Source organism: Quercus robur, chromosome 10 (genome assembly GCF_932294415.1).
Source record: "Quercus robur chromosome 10, dhQueRobu3.1, whole genome shotgun sequence".
NCBI classification, from domain to species: Eukaryota; Viridiplantae; Streptophyta; class Magnoliopsida; order Fagales; family Fagaceae; genus Quercus; species Quercus robur.
Genome location: NC_065543.1, coordinates 10732845 through 10755023, shown reverse-complemented (window position 1 = coordinate 10755023; position 22179 = coordinate 10732845). Strand labels below are relative to the sequence as shown.

Genomic DNA, 22179 nt, shown 5'->3' with positions numbered 1-22179 from the left:
CCACATTCCAAAGGGTGATGTTTTGGTGGGTGTAATGGCAGTAGTAACGAATTTGTAATGGAATTTTGAATTGACAAAAATTGAAAGTTAGATGATTGAATTGACAAAACTAAAAATTAGAGTAAAAAAAAAAAAAAAAAAAAAAAAAAGAGTAAAAGTTAGAGGGTTTTGCATTTTCGCTTTTAATATATTATGCATATTCAATTTGTTCTAAACCTGTACTTCTAATGCTAGAGGTTCTTGTCTTTGTTAAGGAGGACAACTTGGAAATGGAACAATCAGCTAGTAAGGAAATTCAACTAGCAGCTGCTTCAACAAATAATGAAGATCAAAATACTGAAAAGGAAGCAGACATTTCAGGTGGAAATGAAAATAAAAATGATGACTTGATAATTGAAATTAGCAAAATAGTCAAAAGGACGGAAATTCAATTATTAGAAGAGTGTCGTATCTACAGACTTCCACGTTACCTTCGAAAATGGAATGAAGAAGCCTACACTCCTCAGGTTATTTCAATTGGCCCGTATCACCACGAAAACCAAAGATTGAAAGCCATGGAAGAGCATAAAGAGAGGTACTTCAGGAGTTTCATGAAACGGAGTGAGAGAAGCTTGGAGTATTTGGTAGGCACGGTAAGGGAAATGGAAGAACGCATTCGCAGGTGTTATGAAGAGATTATTGATCTTACCAGCGATTGCTTTGTGAAAATGATATTGCTGGATGCGTGCTTCATTCTTGAGCTTTTATTCCGACGAAGTTCATTAAGTTTGACAAGTCATGACGATTCTATGGTTGTGGAACCAAGGGCTGCTGCTGTGAAGGTTGACTTGCTATTATTTGAAAATCAGCTTCCATTCTTTGTTATTAAGAAACTGCAGCACCTTGCATTTCCATCTCTTCCCGATGCATTATTTTTCAAGAATATTTTTTCCTACTTTGACGTGTTCACCGACATTCAGTATAGGCAGCCCAATCCCAATGCGGAAATAGCACACTTCACCGATCTTCTTAGAACCTTCATGTTACCCCCACTCGAGGAGTCTCCTGAAAGAATCAATGAACATTCGAAGCTTTTGTACTCAGCAACACAACTCCACAAGGCAGGAGTAAAGTTCCGGCTTGGTAAAAGTGAACGCTCTTTTGAAATAAAATTTGAAGATGGTGTGTTGGAAATCCCAAAATTAGAAATAGAGGGTGTGACGGAAGTTGTTATCCGAAACGTTATGGCATTAGAACAAACTTGCTATATGGGAAATTCCTACTTCACTGATTACTTCATCTTCATGGATTATCTTATCAATTCCAGAAAAGATGTGGATTTACTTACCCAAAAAAAAATCTTGGTCAATTACCTAGGCGACAACAATGCAGTAATGTCCATGATTAACAATCTCAACAAAGGAATCGTATCCGCAACGGCGAGGGTTGATTACTGTAATCTCTATGAAGAATTGAATAGGTTCTATGAGAAATCTTGGCACCGCTGGGAGGCGACATTGAAAAGTGAATATTTTAGCACCCCTTGGAGGTTCGCTTCAACAGTGGCTGCTATTGTTCTTCTGGTGCTCACTTTTATGCAAACAACAAGTTCTATGATTGATCTTCTGTCTTCACGAAGTAACATGGGTTCAAAGACTTAATATTTATGATGGTTGTTCCCCTGTTCGTTGGAATTGACGTCGCTTATGTAAAATACCCAAATTATATATTTTGTTCTCTGTTATTATTTCTAATGTAATTGATCTTGCCGATGTAAAATACGCTAGTGTTGTGTTTCAAAATCCTTGTAGGGTACTAGTTTTGTATTTCAAGATCCACTTTTTTTTTTTTTTTTGGTTGAATAGTTCATCGTTTGTTTCTCAAAAAGAAAAAAAAAAGTGTCCGAAGCTTTAAGCTGGGCCTCACGGGCTGGGTTTTTGTCTTCCCTTTTGGGCCGCTCATAAAACAGACTGAAATACTTGTGGTTCTTCTTTATTTGAGTGTTGGCCCAATTAATTTAATGACTCAATTCTGAACGAATTCAATCCTGAGAATTATTTTGACCGGCCGTCGGTATGGGTTAAAGGCTTTGGAAGTTTGGGGGCCCTGTTTTATATTAATTGATACAATTTGTGGTTAATATAGTGGACGTGATTTTAGTAAGAACTGGTATTTAATAAAGTCTATTATCGTTTTGTATAAATATAGTGGACCTTAATATAATGGACCTGATTTTGTATAAATAAAGTTTACTATTGTTTCAGCTCAAAAAAAAAAAAAAAACCTATCTTATTTCTATTTAATACCTTCTTGTAATATTATTCAGCTTTAGATCTATTGAATTTTTACTTGATATGTACAATCAAATTTCAAGCTATAGTGTTCATTCGATTGCTCTTATTATTAGGTTAAGACATTAATTAATTGTTGATGTAGAGTTTATAAATGAGATTCAAACATCAAATATCTTATTTAAGCAATAAATTTTATTAGTTGAATCAACTTTATTTATTTAAAAAAAAAAAGGTCCATGAGACTGCCTGGAGATCATGTGCATTATTACGACTTTGTTGTAACTTGTAAGTGCCCCACCACTACTTTATCGTTAAACATTGTTTCATTATGCTTATCTCGTTTTTCAATTGAATAACTGTCGGATTGGCCCATGTATAAATAAACATTTTTTTTAAGACAGTTTTAATGTATAATGTCCATTCCAAGAAATATTTCATATTTATTGACTTTTTGTTCGAAAAATTAATTTGTGTATAGCTTAAAATAGAACTCATATACCATTTCTTTACTCTATCCAGAATTCTCGATTGAGAACCAGCTATTAATTCCACTTATTTTTCTTTTATTTTATTTTATTTTATTTTTTTACTCTTTACCCATAAATTTATATTTAAATATCACATTTTCTTTTTTATAAATATTTTTAATAGAAAAATTTGTCAAATTTACACTTTTAAGCCCAAAAATTATCAACATTAGCTAACCTAAAATTTTGCAAATTTCTATAGTTACTACAATAATCGTGTATATATACATGACTACCATTCATTTGTATTTTATATTTCATTGTTTTTTATCTCTCAGCTCAGATAATCTCTCTCTCTCTCTCTCCAAATACATAAAATGTATTCTAATAAAATATAATGTAAAATAGATAATCTGATATAAAGTGTTTTGAAATGTGATATGTAAAATAAAAAAATAAGTTTTTATGCTAAAATTGACAAAAAATGTTTACACCAATTGATGCAATTACTCTTATGCATTGTAGACAAGCCCAACCTCCCCCTCCCCCTCCGACTTCCCCAGCATTTAAATTCCCAACTTTACAACTTTGTTTTTTTTTTTTTTTTAAATAATTCTATAATTAAAGTGAGGGGTTTTGAATCTAAAGATCTCTATTTAAAACAACAAAATTTGTTAGTTGAACTATAAGACTCTTGGTATTGTATTCTTAAACCAACAGTATAAATTAATTAAACTTTTGTCCTTTAAGTTCTAACTCTCATGTTGAACAAACACTATAGAATTAGCACACTTTCTATTGTTATATTATATTTTGAGCAATTCACTTTCTTTCTTGATCTTATACTAAGATCAATATAAGATTTCAAAATCAACAAGAAAAAAAAAAAACTATCATCTAGCTCATCAAAAAAAAAAAAAAAAATCATTTGATTGGCATGATCTAGAACGTGGGCCAAACCAGTGGTGGAGCTAGAATTTCAAGTTGGGGGGGCAAGATTAAAAGACAAGATTGATGATAGAATTAATCTAAGATAAATTAATCGATACTAAATACACACAATTTAAACATGTAATTTGGATCTTTAAAATAAATTGGAAAAATAAAGCAATGTAAAAATATTAAGAATATAGCAATATGCTTATGAAGTTCTATTCGGTTATATGCAACTCAATGCCATGAATTCTTCTAAAATTTCATATAGACATTTTTACTTCTTTATGTAGTTAAAATTCGAGTTTATAGCAAAAACTCAAGTTTGATATTGAAAAGGTTGATAACTAGAGAAAAAATTGTAAGCTGGAAACCAGCTGGTGAGGCGCTAAAGTAGGCGCATTACACATAAACATAGATTTTTTTCTTTCAAAGTCCAATTCAGTATATATATATATATATATATTTTTTTTTAGTCGTAGCTGGCAAAGTAGTGTGCAAAAAAGGTACTATTAGATAGGACCCATTATGTAAAAAAAGTGTTGCCATGTGAATGTAAAATTGTCTGACAACTGTTGATAGGCTAATAAATATAAATGACAAGAAAAAGTAGATTGTCTTTTGTGTCAACTGTCAAGTGGGGACTTTTAGTGCATTTTACACCACTACTGCTCGAGAACCCCCCCCCCCCCCCCGGGCGGCCCCTAGGCCAAACCATTATTTTTCTGCAAAGTTCATTAACAACCGAAATATTTTTTCTCAATCATCAATGCAATACGAGATTTTTTCTTTCAAAACCAACAAAAAGAGAACCTCTTTAGGGCCAAAATCAGAAATTAAGCCCATTTTCCAAACAATATAATTGGTAGGTACTTTTATAAAACTATATTTTTCACTAACATCTCAAGTTTAAAAGACTCAATTTAGGGCTAATAAATCGAGTCTCAAACACTCGGTTTCAATGTTCTCATCACGTCTGATTTGGCATTTTTTCCACATGCCTCCACCTGGAAATCAAGTCTCTAACACTTGATTTATAAACCCAGCCCTCTCATGTATTGATTATTAATCTAGAAAAGAATTTTATATTTTCAGATCAACGTGGCACTCTAATTTTTATAAAACTAAATAAAATAAAAATAAAAAATGTTGTATAACATAGAAATCAAAACGTGGCATTGTCATTTAATACCCCCCTACCTCCACTTTCTTTTCATCTTATCCGTTTACCTCATTGTTCTCTACTTTTCAATCTTTTCTTTTGTCTTCATCAGTTTTTAAGTTGAACTCTACTCTCTCTTCTGCAGATATGGAAGACTAAAGCATCAACGACAACGCTAAGGTGTAATCTACCAAAAAAATATTACCTTTTGTGTTGGGGAGCATAAGTAGGATTTCTTTCTAGTAATTTACTAAGAATGTTTTTCTCTTTTTTCCCTTAATTTTATTTCTATATATGAATCGGTCGGTACAGTTTATGGATCGGTTTTGAAAATCAGTTCTAAAAAAAAATAGGCAAAGCAACTTAATACCTTAAAGAAAAGCTCTTCAAGATTTATTTTTCACCATTCCCCTTAATCAAATCTATTCACAATTGAAAAAAAAAAAAAATGTGATTGGTAATCTTGAACTTTACGATCAAGGCCTGAAAAAGCCCTAAGCAAAAGAAAATTGACTTGAAGATATTTTGTGAAAAACTCCCTCTTTGATTCACTAGAAAAAGTAAATTTTAGTGTTTTCCCGTGAGATTTCTATGTGTTGAAAATATACCATGTAAGGCTACTTATAGTGTGAAAATAAGGGCTTGGAATGACTCCCAGACGATATGGGATTTGTTCTAAACCTCAACATTAATGTAGAAAACTTGTCTTATTTAAGTTTCTAGAATTTGCTATGCATATGCAAGATCAGGCTTGCGTGCGCATGCAAAAAGCTACGTGCATAGGCTGATTTTTGCGTGCGCATAGCGAGGGTTTCCTTGGCCTTATTTTTTCAAAAATAAATTTATTTGCTCATTAAAAGTTATATTTTTCATTTTAACATTTCTCAAATCAGTTTAACATCTAATTGAACCCTAAACTAATCTTGGGTTTTAGAATTCAGCATCATTGAGAAACAGGGGCCCGAGTTGTAAAGGGTGTAAATGTGGTGTCTACAATACCTAAAAGTTTGTAAGCCAACCATCAATAAATACTTCATTGGTGGAGTTAAAAAATACATAAGTTTGATATAGTGCTACTTGGTGTCATAGCTTATCAATCTTTAGAAAGCATTCTATAATCTGTACAGCTTACCATGAATCATGATCAATATTATGTTTGTAGTGTGTTCCAGTTAGCTCAACTAATAAAGTCTCTAATAGTTGAATAAAAGGTCTGAGGTTCAATTTTCGTCTACTCCTCGTCTATACCAAAAATTGATTGGTGTCTTGATATGATGATAAAGAGTTATTATCAGGAGCAGATGCTATAGGTTGAAACTCTACAAAAAGAAAAAAAGAAAAAAAAAAAAGCTTTGAGCTAGGCTGTGGTCCCTCTTTATTTGAGTGTTAACCCAATTAATTCCATGATCCAAATCTGAACTAATTCAATCCTGGGAATTGTTTTGAATGGTTAACGCTTTGATAATTTGAGGGCTTTGTTTTGTGAATGGGCTATTGAGCTAAAATTTGGGTTTTATTTTATTTTATAGAATTTGCATGCTTTAATGGTTAATTTATTGGGCCTGATTTTAGTAAAAAGAGGTATTTAATTTTCATGGGTAATCGACTATGGGCTCTTAGAATTGTTGGTCTGTTCAAAAAATAAAAAATAAAAAAGTTTCCAACACGAACATCTATCAAACGAGTTCTATAAAGATTTCATAATAAGAACCTATCAAAATAAAAAATAAAAAAGGCAAGGCCATCAGGTGTGGCGTTTTATTCATCATCAAGACTCCCTTCTTTTGATGGCCTTGTCACATAGTTTAGCCTCCAAAGGCAACACCTGATTAGGGGACAAGATAAACTATGTGACAAATGCTTGTTTATTTATTTATATTTTTCCTTGTGGTTTCTCGGCAACCTAACGGAGCATTTGGGGTTTTTTGGTTTTTAAAATTTTGTATATTATGTTTGAAATGGTTTGTATTTATGCTTTGGAATTGAGTTGTTTTGTTGTTGTTTTGATATGCATGTCAATTTGTTATTGGTCCATTGACGAAAATAGAGAAGCACCAAACAATACAAACCAGCACGGTTGCACATGCGTGGCACGTGCTACAACCTTTTTTATTTAGAGAACTTAATATACACTCTCTGATCTGTTAAAATTTCTCTCTCTTTATTCTCTCTCGCAGTTTTCATTGCACTTTTTCGTGAGAGTGCCAAAACCTTCACTGAAAACCTTGCCAGAGCTCAAATCTGATCGCTGGATAATTCGTCGATATCTCCAACGATATCCTCTCACACCTCTTTCTCTCTCAATCTCTCTGTGTGTATATATATAGATTCGTATGAATTCACATTTTTATTAACTTTCATCTATATATATTCTTGGATTTGGAGTTGAAGATCCGTTTGAGTTTGACGAAAGCCACATGAATTATGAATTTTCTCTCTTAGATTTTGCAGATTTAATGAATTAATGGCTATTTCATTTTCGCTCGTAAATGAACTTAGTTTTTAGTTTCATTTTGGTACTGTAGGTGTTGTATTTAATGGCCATTTAAAATATATATATATATATATATATATTTGGATTGCATCGAGTTCCTATGAATCTGTTTTGGAAAAGAAAAATGAAAAAAAGGGTTTGGGATAGGAAGAATAAGGTTGTGAAATGAGAAGAATGTTATTGTGTATCGAATTACGGCGAATGTATTTGGGTTGAAAAGGGGTTAGGGTAATATGTTGGGTGAGATTTTTAAGAGATACAATGACAATAAAAACAAAACCTTAGTCCCAAAACTATGAGACTAGTCGCAGGAATTGGGGTAGCGGGGATTTAAATGTAGGTTCTCCTAAGGAGGAGAATTGGATAGTGGGAGAAAGTTGTTTAACTATTTTGGAACTAAATAGGATTTAGCAGATTCAGGTTTTCTGCCAAGAGTGGGCAGTACTTGGTCTCCTTTATGAGGAGAACCAAGATTCGTATCTCCTCTTCCCTACTGACGTTTAATTGGAAACTAAAAATTTTGGCTGTGAAATTTAGCAATAGTAGCCTCCTTGGATGACTTAAGATTGAGCTGTGCTTTTGGGTGCAATTGTGACCTTGTTTTTTGTTGGGTTCAATTACAGAAATGTACAGTAATGTGGGGACCCAGCCTGGGGTGCCAAGACAACCAATAAATGTAGCAAATGCTCCACCTAATCCATTTGGGAATGCATTTTATGGCGCTGGTTCAGGGCTTATCAGAGGTGGATTGGGTGCATATGGAGAGAAGATTTTAGGATCGAGCTTTGAATATGTGCAAAGCAATGTAAGTGGCATATACTGTTATGATTTAAGACAACATTCTTGTTTGAGCTTACAAGGGATATAATATTATGATAACTTGAATGTTGTCATGTTGGTATTATCAAGTTTGTTCTCAATCTTTTATTATTTGTGTATCAGTATGATGGATTAGAATGCACCTAAGCTCTAGAGGGCACTGTCAGTGCGGTTATTGAAGTTGTCAATTAGACTTTTAGGTTGCAACTATTTTTGAGGGAAATCAACATCCTTTTAATGTAATATATGCAAAAGCTTGGGTGAAATTATGGTACTGAAGTACATACCCTATGGTTTGAATGATCTTGGGAGCTGTAGAATTGGCAAAGTTTGAACGTTGTCTCTTAAAATTGTCCATGCAGGGGTAGTGTGATCTTCCATATAAATTCCAAAGAAAATTAAAAATTTCATTAGTTACTTTCCTTTTCAAATCAAAATATATGACTGTCTTCCTCTTTAACATTTGTGAGGGAAAACATAACACGCCAAAAGTATTACTTAAAAACGTATCACAATCACAACCATCAACAAATTGTTAATCTTAACAAATTCAGGATTGGGTTTGTAGATATTTTTTCAATCAATCTGGGTTAAACCAGGGTCAGGCACATATATTCCTGTTATTCTATTCCACTAAGCTCATATACTCCATTACCTCCTTCACTATTTCTACCCATGTTATTTTCGACCTTCCTTTGCTCCATTTCTCTCCAACTTGAAGTTGAAACCTAAAACATTTCAAAGTCATTTTTATTTTAAGTTGTGCAAATTACAAAATACATTAAAGTTATATTTTATTATTATTATTATTATTTTATGGATATCTGAAGGCCCATGTATTATAACTACGGCATCGCAAATTTAACAAAAACAGCAAAATTACATTTACCTAGGAATCAAGTTTGCCAGGAATTAGCCCAAAGCAAGAGAAAACAAAACCTGGGAATTAGTGCCAAGCTAACAAAGGGAAAACTCCAACAATAAACTTCATTACTCAAGCAAATTGTAAAACAACACTGATCCCTGGATTCTTTAAATAGAGTTCCAAACTTATTGTCCTATTAGGAAAAGAAAATAGTTTTACTGACCTAGTAAGAAAAGGAATTAAATTCCCTAAGCAAATAGGAAAAGAAAACAAGGTTTAGCCAATTACATTAATAAATTAAACAAATTGTAGACACCATTTGATTAACCCTTTGGCCATATATTAGCAGACTTCATCCATAAGGCCACTGGGTGGGCGGTTTTCTTCATGCTTATGCATCCATATTCCATAGGTCTGCATAATTGGAGGCCTGTATCTAGTGTCTGCACCAATAACTGTCATAAAATCATTGAGTTTGTCCCTTAAATATCTAACTTCTCTTACATTCGAATCTCCCCTTCCCCACTTATTGTAACGATTGAATTCTTAGAAAGAAAAAAAAAATAGATTATGGTTTTCGTGGGCTAGATTAAGTAGCTTTTAGTTTTATGCTTCATTTTAAAATTAAGTCACTGTGCTGACATATAATCAAAAACTGAAAATTTTCGTTTTGAAATTTAGCAATAGTAGTCCCTTTGGATGACTCAAACCTGAGCTGTGCTTTTGGGTGCAATTGTTACCTTGTTTTTTGTTGGGTTCAATTACGGAAATGTACCGTTGAAAGGCAACACTAAAATGTGAATATTTTAACACCTCTTGGAGAACCGCTTCAACAGTCGTCTGCTAGTGCTCACTTTTATACAAACAGCTAGCATGTTTTGTCGTCTGGATGCATAAGTTCAAAGGCTATATAATTTGGATGGTATAATTTGGATGGCTGTTCCCTGTTCGATGGAGTTGATCTTGCCTATGTAAAATACATAAATTATGTATTTCTTTCTTTGTTATTATTGTTAATGTAATTGATCTTGCCTATGTAAAATACATGATTGTTGTGTTTCAGCATCCTTGTAGAGTACTAGTTTTGTTATCTCCACTCTAAAATTTCTTTGATTGATCCTTGAACAAAATGCATGGATGTTTGAAAGCCAACCATCAATAAATACTTCATTGGAAATTGGTTATCAATCTTTAGAAAGCATTCTATACAGGTTTATCATGATTAAGATTGTGTTAATGCTCGTGCTAAACAAAGATTGTAAATTCCCTTGGGTAATAAAATGGATGTTTTGAAAGAATATTTTCAGTAGTGCACTGATGCTCTCTTACAAAATTTTGTACTTGAATGACTACATGTAACACATTGATTTCTTATGCATTAAACATCCAGAATGCTCATGACATCATTCTATATGGACTTTTTGGATAATTTGTTAATGTTCGTTTTTTGTCAATTAGTGTGTTCAGTTGGGGAAACTTTCCTCGCTATAATGAGGCAAAAGAGTTTTTTGTGTATAGTTTTTAAAGAGATTTCCCCCCCCCCCCCAATCACATGGAGATTAATGAAGAATTTTTAAAGAGTTTTTACTAATGAAGAAACAACACTCTAAAGTTTTATTTCTAAAATTTGTGTTCTAAGTTCCTTTGTTTTTACTTATTGCAATTTGCAAGTTGTAACATGCCTATCATCCCATTGCCGTCTGCTACCCCCAACTCTCGTTAAAAGCACCACTACTATCACCACCGCCAAGATCACCCATCCTAGCATATATTGCCCCATGACTTCCACTACAACCAGTTGATTGGCAGAAAATAGCTGTCACATTCATAATTATCTAATATTTTTCTATATTGTTACAGTACTTCTTACTACAAGTCTACAACAATGTTAACCCTCCATTTGATGCTCTTTCAAAAATTGAATTTAAGATTTGACATGATTATCATTAGATCCCTCTTTACTAGTTCCTAATCATCTTGAGTTCCCTTCAGATTTCAGAAAAACCTATTGTTCGGGGTAATTTGTTCACTTGCCATGTGTTGCAAATCGGTTGATTTCTTCTACTGATCCGGATAGTATTCAAAGAGAAGAAGTAAGAACTTGCAAAAGAAAATCCATCACAACATGATGAGATTTGAACGTTAGCTTTAAGAATTTGGAAAAATCGGATAGAGTGAGTTAGAAGGGAAAAGGAACACCCTTCTTTGTGTACCTAATATTGATTTACGAGTGCACAAATAAAAAGATGTCCAAAGCAATGAAACGCAATCAATTTATGCTAGATCTAAGACATCAGATTACAACACTGAACTTTAGTAGATATTAACATATAACTAATAAAAGTAAACTAATGCACAAACAAAAAAAGATAAGTTCTACAACCGATGATTATTTGGGAAAGAATTACAAATATATCAATAAGATTTGAAACAGTGGCAGAATATATCAATAAGATTTGAAATAGTGGCAGTAAGCAACACCAAAAGAGTATTGAGTAAAACCAATGCAAATAGTCATTCCTACCGTTCAGGCATCTTTAGTATGCTGCAGTTCAGGCATCTTTCGTACGTCTATTATTACAACCGGTCCCAATCCCATACGTAATGCCACTATGTCTGCAAGAAAATATTCCAATATGATGCGGAACCAATAGCTGCTGTTTGAACCATCACTTTTGCCTCTGATTTGGGTTTCTCTAACATTTTTGCAGAGCCTACTAAATAACTTAAGAGGCATTAGGCGAAAATTTTGTGTGTAATCTTTTATATATTTAAATAGTAATTAAATAATATTAATTAATGTTTTTATTTTTATTTAAAATCTATTTTTTATTTTTATTCATTACATGATTTAATAAATTAGTATTACTAAAATATAAATAAGTTGATATAATATACATCAAATTATTAATTAATATAATAATTAATAATAATTAATGTAGTAAAAATTTGCATTAAAAAATATATATTAATTTGAGTGGGTATGTATTGGATGTGGCCCGTGTGGGTGAATGAGGGAGTGTCTTTTTTTTTTTTTTTTTGAAAGGGGCTGAATGAGGGAGTTTGTAGCCGTATTGGTGGAGACTGAAATTGTTTTTAACCTTTTTAGATTATATATTGGGGTGTGTTAAAGGGCACGGTCAAGAGTCCGTTAACAGTAATATTTTTTTATTTTTTCAGACAATTTTTTGTCGTTACTTTACCTTTATGTCAAATTTTCAACTTTTTTTTGTTAGTACTACAGGGTGTTCATTTTGACTTTTTTCACCATTTTTTTTTGTCTTTTTTACTTTAACAGGCAACAAACCGGTGCTTGATAACAAATCCCTGTAAAATATTATATACTCAACAACCGTGCAGTGTTAAGTCCTGTCATTTTATCAAGCTTTGTACAGTGTGTATAATCCCTGTGCAGTGACAACTGTGCGGTGGCGGTGTGAGCAGACTGTGCAAGCGTAAGAGTAAACTCACAAGTCCATTCAATCTAGTAGTTTAAAAAATATAACTTAAAATGATTGTCTGAACTTATAGAAAAAGAACAAGAAACAAGACTCCGCGTGTTGTCTTTGTCCTGTCAATCAAAATATAACTTAAAATGATTGATTGAACTTATAGAAAAGGAACAAGAAACAAGACTGAGCGTATTGTCTTTGTCCTATCAATTAAGTAGATTAAAAAATATAACTTAAAATGATTGACTGAACTAATAGAAAAAGGACAAGAAACAAGACTCAGCGTGTTGTGTTTGTCCTGACAATCAAGTAGTTTAAAAAATATAACTTAAAATGTATAACTGAACTTATATAAAAAGATCAAAAATCAAGATGAAGAAAAGAAAAGAAATGATATAGATAGAGAGGTAGAGAGGTAGGGAGATGAGAGATTTGTCCAGATAATTATATTGTATTATTAATAAACTTGTCTAGAATAAATTTTGATTTTAGTATATTTTGTTAATATTTTATTTGATGTGAGATAAATTGTGAGATAAATTTTCTCACTTATTTGAGAGTTTTAATGGAGAAAATAGAAAGTTTATTTTCTTATTTAAGAGTTTAAGTGGTAGAGAATGAAATAAATAAGAATAAATACTTATTTCTCTCTATTTTTTTTAAATCTCAAATTTTCATTCTTCCGAAATTGTGAGAAATTTGAAAGAATGAAATTTAATTTAATAATTTCTTTTTACTAAAACTTTCGAAATACACTTATATATTGAACCATTTATTTTAAAATATGGTCTAATAGTAATATTGTTATAAAATAATTCCACTCATTTCCCTTTATGTTACTCCTAAATAAGGTTAGTCAATTTCATTTTATTTATTTCTCTTATTTAAATATATTCAATTTCGTTGATTTCCTTTCCATAAGGTTAGCGATATCTCCATACTCTTACTTTTTAAAAAAAAAATAGATTTCACATTTGGATCTATCAATATTGTGAGAAGGGTTTTGTGAAATTTGTACAAAAATTCTAAACTCCAAGGGAAATTGCAACATGCATCATTGATAGTGTGTGATTGTAATTTACTTCTAAATATCAGATTATTATGATTTCTGATAAGACTCCACGACCTATCCCACCACAATCTTTTTCATGGTTCTCACTCTTCAAGTTCATAATATCATGTAGGGCCCTTTGTTATCATCTTAAAATCTAAGGATTTAAAGGTGATGCTCATAACAAAGTGCTTCCCACAAGATACAAAGAAGAGAGAGACCTGTACAGTTGTAGGTGTGAAAGAAAAAGGAAAGAGGGGAAAAGAAACTGGGGAAGAACGAGAAAGAGAAAAACAAAGAGAAAGAGAAGAGTCCCCCACTTACAGTGTTTGGTCAAATCATCCTAGTCCCACAATTTTTAATATATTTACAACAGTGTTATTTAAAATGTTACTTGAAAATTAAAAATGGGTAGTTCTCAAAATACGGTGTTTAAGGGGTGTTTTGAACTTGGTGGCCAAAACAGGCCCTAAATATCCTAAATTAAGAACGGTAATTCAAACACTTTCAATCAAACTATTATCTGGGATCACATACCAACCAAGACACCGCCCATAATCAAACCAAATTGCAAAGAGGATGTTTAGAGAAAATAAAGAGAGTATTTGTTGGGTGGATAGGTGTGAAATAATAATAAAAAGTGAGAAAAATATTATTTAAATAAAAGGCAATATATAATAGATAATTTAATATTGGTGTTTTTGCAAAGTATTTATGTAAAATAGAAAAAATAAATTGTTATACTAAATTTGCCTCATCGCACGTGTTTTGCGCCATTGATAAAACTCTTTATTATTTTTTATTTTGGGTTTGGTGGCATAATGTTTAAAAGTAAGATTGAGATAATGTCACAGTTTTTATGATATTTCTCTTTTTAAGTTTCTTTTTTTCCTAATTGGTTATTTGTCTAAAAAAATATATGATATAACCAAGAGGTTTTTTTTTTTTTTTAAAAAAAATTTATAAATTTGAGAAAGAGATAAGGTAATGTGGAATAATGTTTAAAAGTGAGATAAAAATAATGTCATATTTTTTAGAATCTTTCTCTACATGAGAGTTGATAAATGTTTGAAAATTTGAATTTAAAATAAAAGATGGTAATTCAAATTGGAGATGAGAAATAAAAAAGCCTAAAACTTAAGAACTTTTTAAAAAAATAATAAATTACTCTTTTAATCAATTTATTTATTTTTAATTTAAAATTATATGACTAAAAGATAAAGATATTCTAGAGAGTTTAAGAATTTGTTTAAGGATATTTTCGTAAGCAAGATTTTGAAATTCAAATAGAGAATCTTGTTATTAGTAATATAGATAGACAAAAAATTTTAGACAAATTAAGGTGAATGCTTTCATAAATGCAATACAAGAAATTTTTTTTAAGTACTATTCTCAAATCTAATCTACACTATAAACCTATTGATTAGATTTTGGTACTTCTATATAAAGTCAATGAAGATTTTAAATCCTCATTAATAGTTAACATTTAAATATAGTGTGAATTTAAATATGAAAATAAATGATGTGAGACCGAATACTCATAGTCAGATTTAAAAGTACTCGAGTTGTCACAGTATGGTGTTAATCCGCTTTCTAACCTGATATATAAACAGTGTGTTTGTAATCAATTTCTTCAATGAAGCATTTTCTTCTCCATCACAAAAAGCTCTCACTCTCTTTTTCTCTCTCTGAAAATCTTCCTCTTAGTTTTGCACCTCCATTGTTAAAGCTTTGAGCTTTGTTGATTTTTGCGCATCTAACTCATTTAGTACGGTAACAGTTATTCATCCGTTAGTCAAAGTTGGTCTCTAGCCATTATTTTATTAAAATTTTTTATCAGAAACAAGTGAAATCATTTCATTTATTCTCAAAGCTGGTTTACATCTGACATAACCTCAGAATAGATTATATGTGGAGTTTCCTCCATCTTCTATCGTTAACAACTTTTCACTTTGGAAATTATGAAAAGTTTTGTAGCCTAGAGTTATTGATATTTCTATAGATATATTTGAGCTATTGCGCGGTCTTTTTTACTTTTTTTTTTGATAAACCACCCCAGGAAGAGGAAGAGGGGGAGTCTTTCTTACTTTTGTAGTAAGATCAATATAAGATTTCCGAATCAACGAGGGAAAAAATAATTTATCACCTGATTGGCACGATTTAGAATGGGGCCAAATCATTATTTACCTGCAAAGTTCCTTAAAATCCGAACTATAACTTCTTTCAAAATCAACAAAAAAAAAAAAAAAAAAAAAAAAACTTCTCTATCCATAATTCCAATTCCAAATGCAGAGGTTAATGAACTAGCGATTCTATTCAGAAAAAAACAAGAAGAAAAAAGTAGAGATTCTTTTCAATCATAATTGCAATATGAGATATATATGTGGGTTATCTGTAGATCACGTGAAGTCTAAAGAGAGGAGTACTACTGATTGTACTAAATGCTGAATTGTTTTGTGCTATACATGCAAGACTGCAAGAGGACGGGATTAAAAAGGCTAAAAGTGCTGAAATTTCACCGATTTAGAACGCATGAAATTTCACAGATTTAGAACGCCTCGGGTCATCATGAATCATGGTTTAGGGTTTCAAGACTGTACTCGGCTACACTTACCAAAATCAAAATCAGATTTTCCTTACTCCTCCATACTCGGCTCAGACTCAAGGTTGAAACACTCTCAACCCTCATCTCTCTCTCTCTCTCTTATAAATTGGTCTTTTCTGTTTGTTCTCCGTTATCTCTGCTGTCTAGTCTCTCTAGTGATTTCGAAATCTACAAAGCCCTTTACTCTCCTTTACATCAAAATCTTTCCAGTTTCTCAACTCCACCGGGTTGCTGGTTGCTGTTGCCACCGCCTAACACCCCACCTGACACCGCCGCCTCACATTGTTTCCACATTGCAAAATGGGTCTTCTCAGCCTCTCAGACTCGGCTTCCTAGTCTCAGATCAGGTAAAGTTTCTTCCTTTTTCATCCCTCTTTTTTCTGTATTCTGTGTTTGTGATATGGGTTTATCATTTGTTCAATTTATTTTTTTCTTTTTGTGATAAGTAATATAAATCATTTGAAAAGCAACATAAGGGATCTTGTTCAAATGATTTAAAACTTAGAGATTAGGGACCAAAACTGACCAAGTGATTGGATTTAAAGATGAAATCCTAGTTTTTTTTATTTGATTTATCATTTTTCGTAGACTTGAGTTATCACTTTTCTGAGTGTGCTTTGTGTTTATTTTCGTTATACTCTTTACAGACAGGCATTATAGTTAGTTTGATTCATTATTTTAGTGTGCTCTGAGTGTGATTTGTATTTGCCCTGCTTTATTCCTTGTTTTTATTTATTTATTTATTTTTTTATGATCAACATTCTTGTATCTTTACTGGAAAAAAGGAATATGAACCCCTGTTTTAACAAGATAAAATCCAAACACATTTTTATTTTCTTATCTGCCTGTTTTTTCCTTGTTTAGTTTTTTTTCCTATGATCAATATACTTGTAACTTCTCTGTAAAAAGAAGAACGAACTATTTTAAAAAGATGAAATCCAAACACATTGTTATTTTCATTTGTTTGATTCATTTTGCTTTCCTAACTTAAAAATTTGAAATCCGAATTTTATACAGGAGTTGAAAGTTATTCAAGTTGGTTTTTTGCTTCCTTTTCAAGGTTGAATCCTTGACAGCTAAGAGTTCTCTGAGGTATCATCTCTTTCTCTTCTAACTTTTTGTCATTGTTTGTGTTACTTTTGGCATTGTATTTGTTGTCGCTTTGACCTGTTGTTCTTGATTTTACGTTCTTTTTAAATAAAACACTTAGATAAGATTTCATTAATTACTAGTGAATACGTTGATCTTATATTTACATGTTTTCCCTAGCTTAGCTAGAATATTATACGTTGAAAAATTTTATGATGTACTACACGATAACTAATACAAGATCAATGATTATTATAGATATCTTCTCAATAAAAATTCTTTACTGCATTAGGAAAGCTATTTTTTGGAAATACTTATAGTATTTCATAATTGTAACTAATTATATATACTATTGGGAATATTGCCTACTGCCTTGGTGGTTTACAGCCTTACTGACTTGTGCAGTAACTGACTTCTTTGCTACCTCTGTGGCTTACTATATATATGTGTGTATGGAATTATGAGGATGCTGTAGTATTTGTAGCAATGCTTGCTGCTGTATGATTTTGGAACATTACTTGATGTGTGGAATGGTTGGCAGGTTTAATGTGTTTAGAATCTAAACTTTAGATTGACTTTTATATGCTTGAGTTTTCTTGAGGCAATTTTGTGGTACTGCCCAATGCCCAGGCCTTTAGGCTTTGCCATTTGGAAAATATTTGTTGTAATATGGGAATGACTAACAGGTGATAAAAAATGGGATTTTATGAATTTTTATCTGTTTAATTAATGCCCAGGTTTTAAATGCTATTGATGTTTAGCATGTGGTAAAAAATGGTATTTTGTGTGGTATTATTTGTTTGCTGTTGTGTCCATGTTTTTTTTTTGTATTTTTTTTGTTCCCAAATGTCAATATCTGGGCTATGGGAAGTATAGATTTGAACTGATTGTGTTCAAGTAGACCTTGAAGGCCTATTTTAAAGGGTACTGGCCCATTTTAAAAGAAATGATGTAAAAGAGGTCCAATCTGATATGACAAAATTTAGAAAGCCTAATAATATTGGCCAAAAGTCCGAAAAAAGTTAAATCTATGAAAATCTACAAATTTGGTTAAACCTGTCAAACCAACCCCAACCGATGACCCTTCTCAGTGGATCTGACCCATATTTCGGGTGAGTGCGGGTAAATTTTTCAGTAGCCCATATAAAAAATGAAACATTTGTAAGAGAAATTCATAATTTTTTTTATAAAAAACATTATTAGTAAAATCCTTTATTTATATTACATTGTTGGAAATGCTTCAAGTTTGAATTGATGATGGCTACATTGGCTGGTGTCTTCTTACTCATTGTGTGTAAGAGCAAAAAATTATACTCTTATCCACAATCTTTGACCAAATCAGTAAGAGGGGTAGGGTAGGTGATAATAAACTTAATAAGCATCCCATCATTTTGGCCCCTCTTATCTCTCTTTTCTTAAACATGTTTCCTCCTTCCAATAATGAAAATGAAGGAAGACAGCTGCTAAGGCAGATTGCCTCAGTCATAAAAGACAAAAAAGCGACGCTCACCATGGCTGATGCTAAGGATGTGTTGGCCTTTCTGTCAACCATTTCCTTTAAAATTTTCTTTAATTAGTGCAATATATAAACAGAGTTTATGTTCTCTTCATGTATACGGAGAGCAGTCCAAAAATACTCTATTTTGTGTCTCTTACTCTATTAGAAATTCCTCCACTTTTTCAGACATTAATACTAGTTCAAAGCCTTGTTTTGTTAGTACACACGACCAAAGTTTGCCATTGAATCTTGGCTGTAATCGCTGTAGTCAATTTTGCACAAATGATAAATTATATCTAGTGGGGTCAAATCACTTCTTAAGACAGTGGGTAAAGTTCCACGCCTCGGATTTCAATCATTAATAAATTTTTCTTTCTTTTCAATTTTACTCTTGTTCTGTTTGATTTAATTCATCTTATGTATTTTCCTTCACAAATATATCCTAATGTGATTCATTTCACCTCAGTGAGAACTGAGACCGTAGATTGCATGAGTTGTTGATAGTTAATTTGTACTTACAGGGTCGTTCTTTCAGGCTTTCAATCAGCAGCAACACTTCAATAACCGAGGTAGGTTTTTATAACATTTTTCACTCAAGTATTTTTGTCTATCAATGTATTTATTTATTTTCTCATTGTCATCTTACCGAAATAACATTGGCTACGCATTTAAAGTTATATACAAATTAGATTGTAATTCATGTTTTTGCTTGAAATCATTTAACAATAGTGAAAATGAAGTGATTTTAGTTTACCTAGAAGCTTATTTGGTTGGAGAGAGGAGTAGAGGAAGGGGACCAGAGTTAGGTTTGATCATATCCTCATTTTAATGTTGTTTGAGGTGGGAGGAAGAGGGATTTAGAGGGGGTCACAACCCTACTTTTTTAATTCTCCCAATTAGAAAATTTTTGGAGGGTAGTGTTAGGAATTTAACCTAATCCCCATATCTATGAGAAACGAAAAATAGATAAAATTATGTACCAAGAAAAATCACACAACATAAATATTTACCAGGTTCAACAATGTGTCTATGTCCACATAGTTGCAAGGATTTAATGAATAGAAATTACAAGAGTGCCATATAATACAATTTTCATTACATCAAACCCTAATCCAGAGCAATAGCATATATATCCCAAACAATTTTCACGTAGCAAATCTCCTATTAAAGCTTCGTTTGGTTTGTGCGTTTGCGTTCGGAGCGTCTGCCTTTGGCATCATTTTATTTTTTTATTTATTTTTTTTTTTTTTTGACCTGCGCCTCTTACACTGTTCATGCTACTTGACCTGAGTAAGTAGGCAAATGTATAGTAGTCCGTGCATGAACAGTAATTTTATTATTTTTTATTATTTTTAGTTTTCAGCAAAATAAGCGGTATTCAATCGCATACTAAAAATGGTAACACATCCAAATTAGGTCTGGTCACAAACCGGATCAAACACAACAAAATCCAAGTAGCCTAATAGGGAGTACGGTAACAATATAGAAAAATATTGGATAATTATGAATGGGAAAGCTATGTTCTGCCCAATTGTTTAGCACAAGAAATAGGATGTTCAGTATGTTACAATCAAAATGGTTATATGATCATTCCACTCCCATGATCATTTTTGTAAAAAAAGTTGCAAAATAGTCTATGGCTTTAGCATTTTCCCAAATTATATGATCATTCTACTCCCATGTCCTCTCCTAATTTAATTTTGAAACATCCAAGCAAAGAGGAGAGATATATATTCCCCTTCCTCCACTTAATTTTTAAAACATCCAAACAAGAGGAATGAATACCAATTCCCCTCTTCTTATTTTACTATTCAGTTTTTATTTTTATTTTTATTTTTTTATATACTATTTATTGGCCTTATTGCACTTTTTGATACTATTAAAGGGCCTTACTGTACTATTTAAATGAACTATCACTTTTTATCTACAGTACATTCAACAAAAAGTTTTCAACTTCATCAAAATAAGAAAATCTCAGACCCCTAGTTATGGTAACGTTATGTATGCAAAGGCCCCTAAATCTTAGGGCTTGTTTAGTAACCGTGTTTAAGTATTGTTGTTTAATTTTTAGTATTTTGAACATATGTGTTTGAGTATTATAGAAATACGTGTCGGCAATGTTATTGTTATTTAAAGACTGAAAACTGTTATTTAAAAATCAGTGTTGACTGAGTTATTCTTTTCAATCATGAATGCAATACTAGTTTTTTCTCGAGGCAGTGCTCTTTTCCACTTTCGTGCGTTAAATAACTTAAATTTAATACTTCCAAAAAAGAAAAAGCTTTCCATACCTACCGAAGAAAAATGTCTTGTTATCTATTCTCTCCAAGTTTCTTGGACAGGATTAACTATTCAGTGCTTGTCTTAAATTGATTCATAATTTGTTGTATAGCCTTGTGATATATAATCCAAAATAGTAATGTTGTTAACTGATGAATGGAAATTACTGATGTAGTTCATATTCAAAATAGAATATTATTTTTATACCATACAAATTGTCATGTGTACTGTCACAGCAAATGGTAGGTTTATATGTAATTAATATGCAGCCAGTCACAATTTTCTTCGTAGGATAATTTAGAAAAAGTTATGATTTTTTATATAACAGTAGAATTACTAAAAAATACAGAGATAAAATTTTTAATCAAAACCGCGAGAAAAAGCTTCTAGAAGCACTAATCAATGTCTTTTGGAAAAGCTGACAGATGCCTAGAGTCAATCCAAACTGAACTAAAAAAAGGTATGGCCAAATGTTGCAGTTGTTTCTCCCAATCTAGATAGAGATTTTAGATTTGCAAATCCTTCTTAGATGCTGATTCTTCTTTGTGTTATTTCCACTGACTCCCAAACATAAATTTTATTTATGATTCCTATTTTAAAAAACAAAATTAAAAGCAGAAGTTGAGAAACCCAGTACTTAATAATAATAATAATAAAAAACAAATCAAATTAAAACCGTGGAATCCAAACAAGTCATTTTCCCGGATTGGTAAACTATATGACGCAATGCCACTGAAAAATAGTGACGTAATATTTATGAGATAGTTGTTGTCTTTTCTATATATACCCTCCCGGGTTTCATTTGGTTATAGTGAGAAGTTAGAACTTAGAAAAATTGACCGCATTACTTATTGATAGTTAAGTATTGAAATTTTAAATCCTGGTTCTTTCAGCTGCTGAGCATTAGTAACTGCGGAAGGCTTTTGTAACATTTCCTACTCAAGTTCCTTTGTCTATCAATCTATTTAGTTATTTTCTCATTATTGTCTTACTGAAATAACATTGTTTATGACATTTAAAATTATATACAAACTAGATTGTACTTTATGTTTATGCACAAAACGTTTAACTGTAGTAATAAAGATGTGGTTTTATCCAGAAAAATGACACAATTTATTTAAATTTGAATAATTAATGCGCCACCTCCCACATAAAAAATAAATACACCTCTTCCCCCAAATAAAATTAATT

At 31.7% G+C, this 22179-nt stretch overlaps 2 protein-coding genes across 38 annotated transcripts in view; both read left to right on the top strand.

The window, feature by feature from the left end:
* Positions 1–22179, top strand: part of LOC126703600 (UPF0481 protein At3g47200-like) — a 146698-nt gene that overhangs the window by 4619 nt on the left and 119900 nt on the right. For 10 of the 37 annotated variants that reach the window (XM_050402578.1, XM_050402580.1, XM_050402601.1 and 7 more), the window contains exons 1-2: positions 15297–16182; positions 16332–16468. The exons of 2 other annotated variants lie outside the window; for them this stretch is intronic. In XM_050402578.1, coding sequence (XP_050258535.1) covers positions 16049–16182; positions 16332–16468 — 271 coding nt within the window. In that variant the 5' untranslated portion in view covers positions 15297–16048. Of the gene's footprint in view, positions 1–15296; positions 16183–16331; positions 16469–17138; positions 17214–19229; positions 19278–22179 lie in introns of those variants that run through there. 25 more of the 37 variants (XM_050402608.1, XM_050402617.1, XM_050402613.1 and 22 more) reach the window with 9 other exon arrangements.
* LOC126703605 (UPF0481 protein At3g47200-like) lies at positions 161–2019 on the top strand. Its single transcript, XM_050402631.1, has one exon. It carries the CDS (start codon positions 228–230, stop codon positions 1638–1640), a length of 1413 nt encoding a protein of 470 aa, XP_050258588.1. The 5' UTR covers positions 161–227; the 3' UTR covers positions 1641–2019.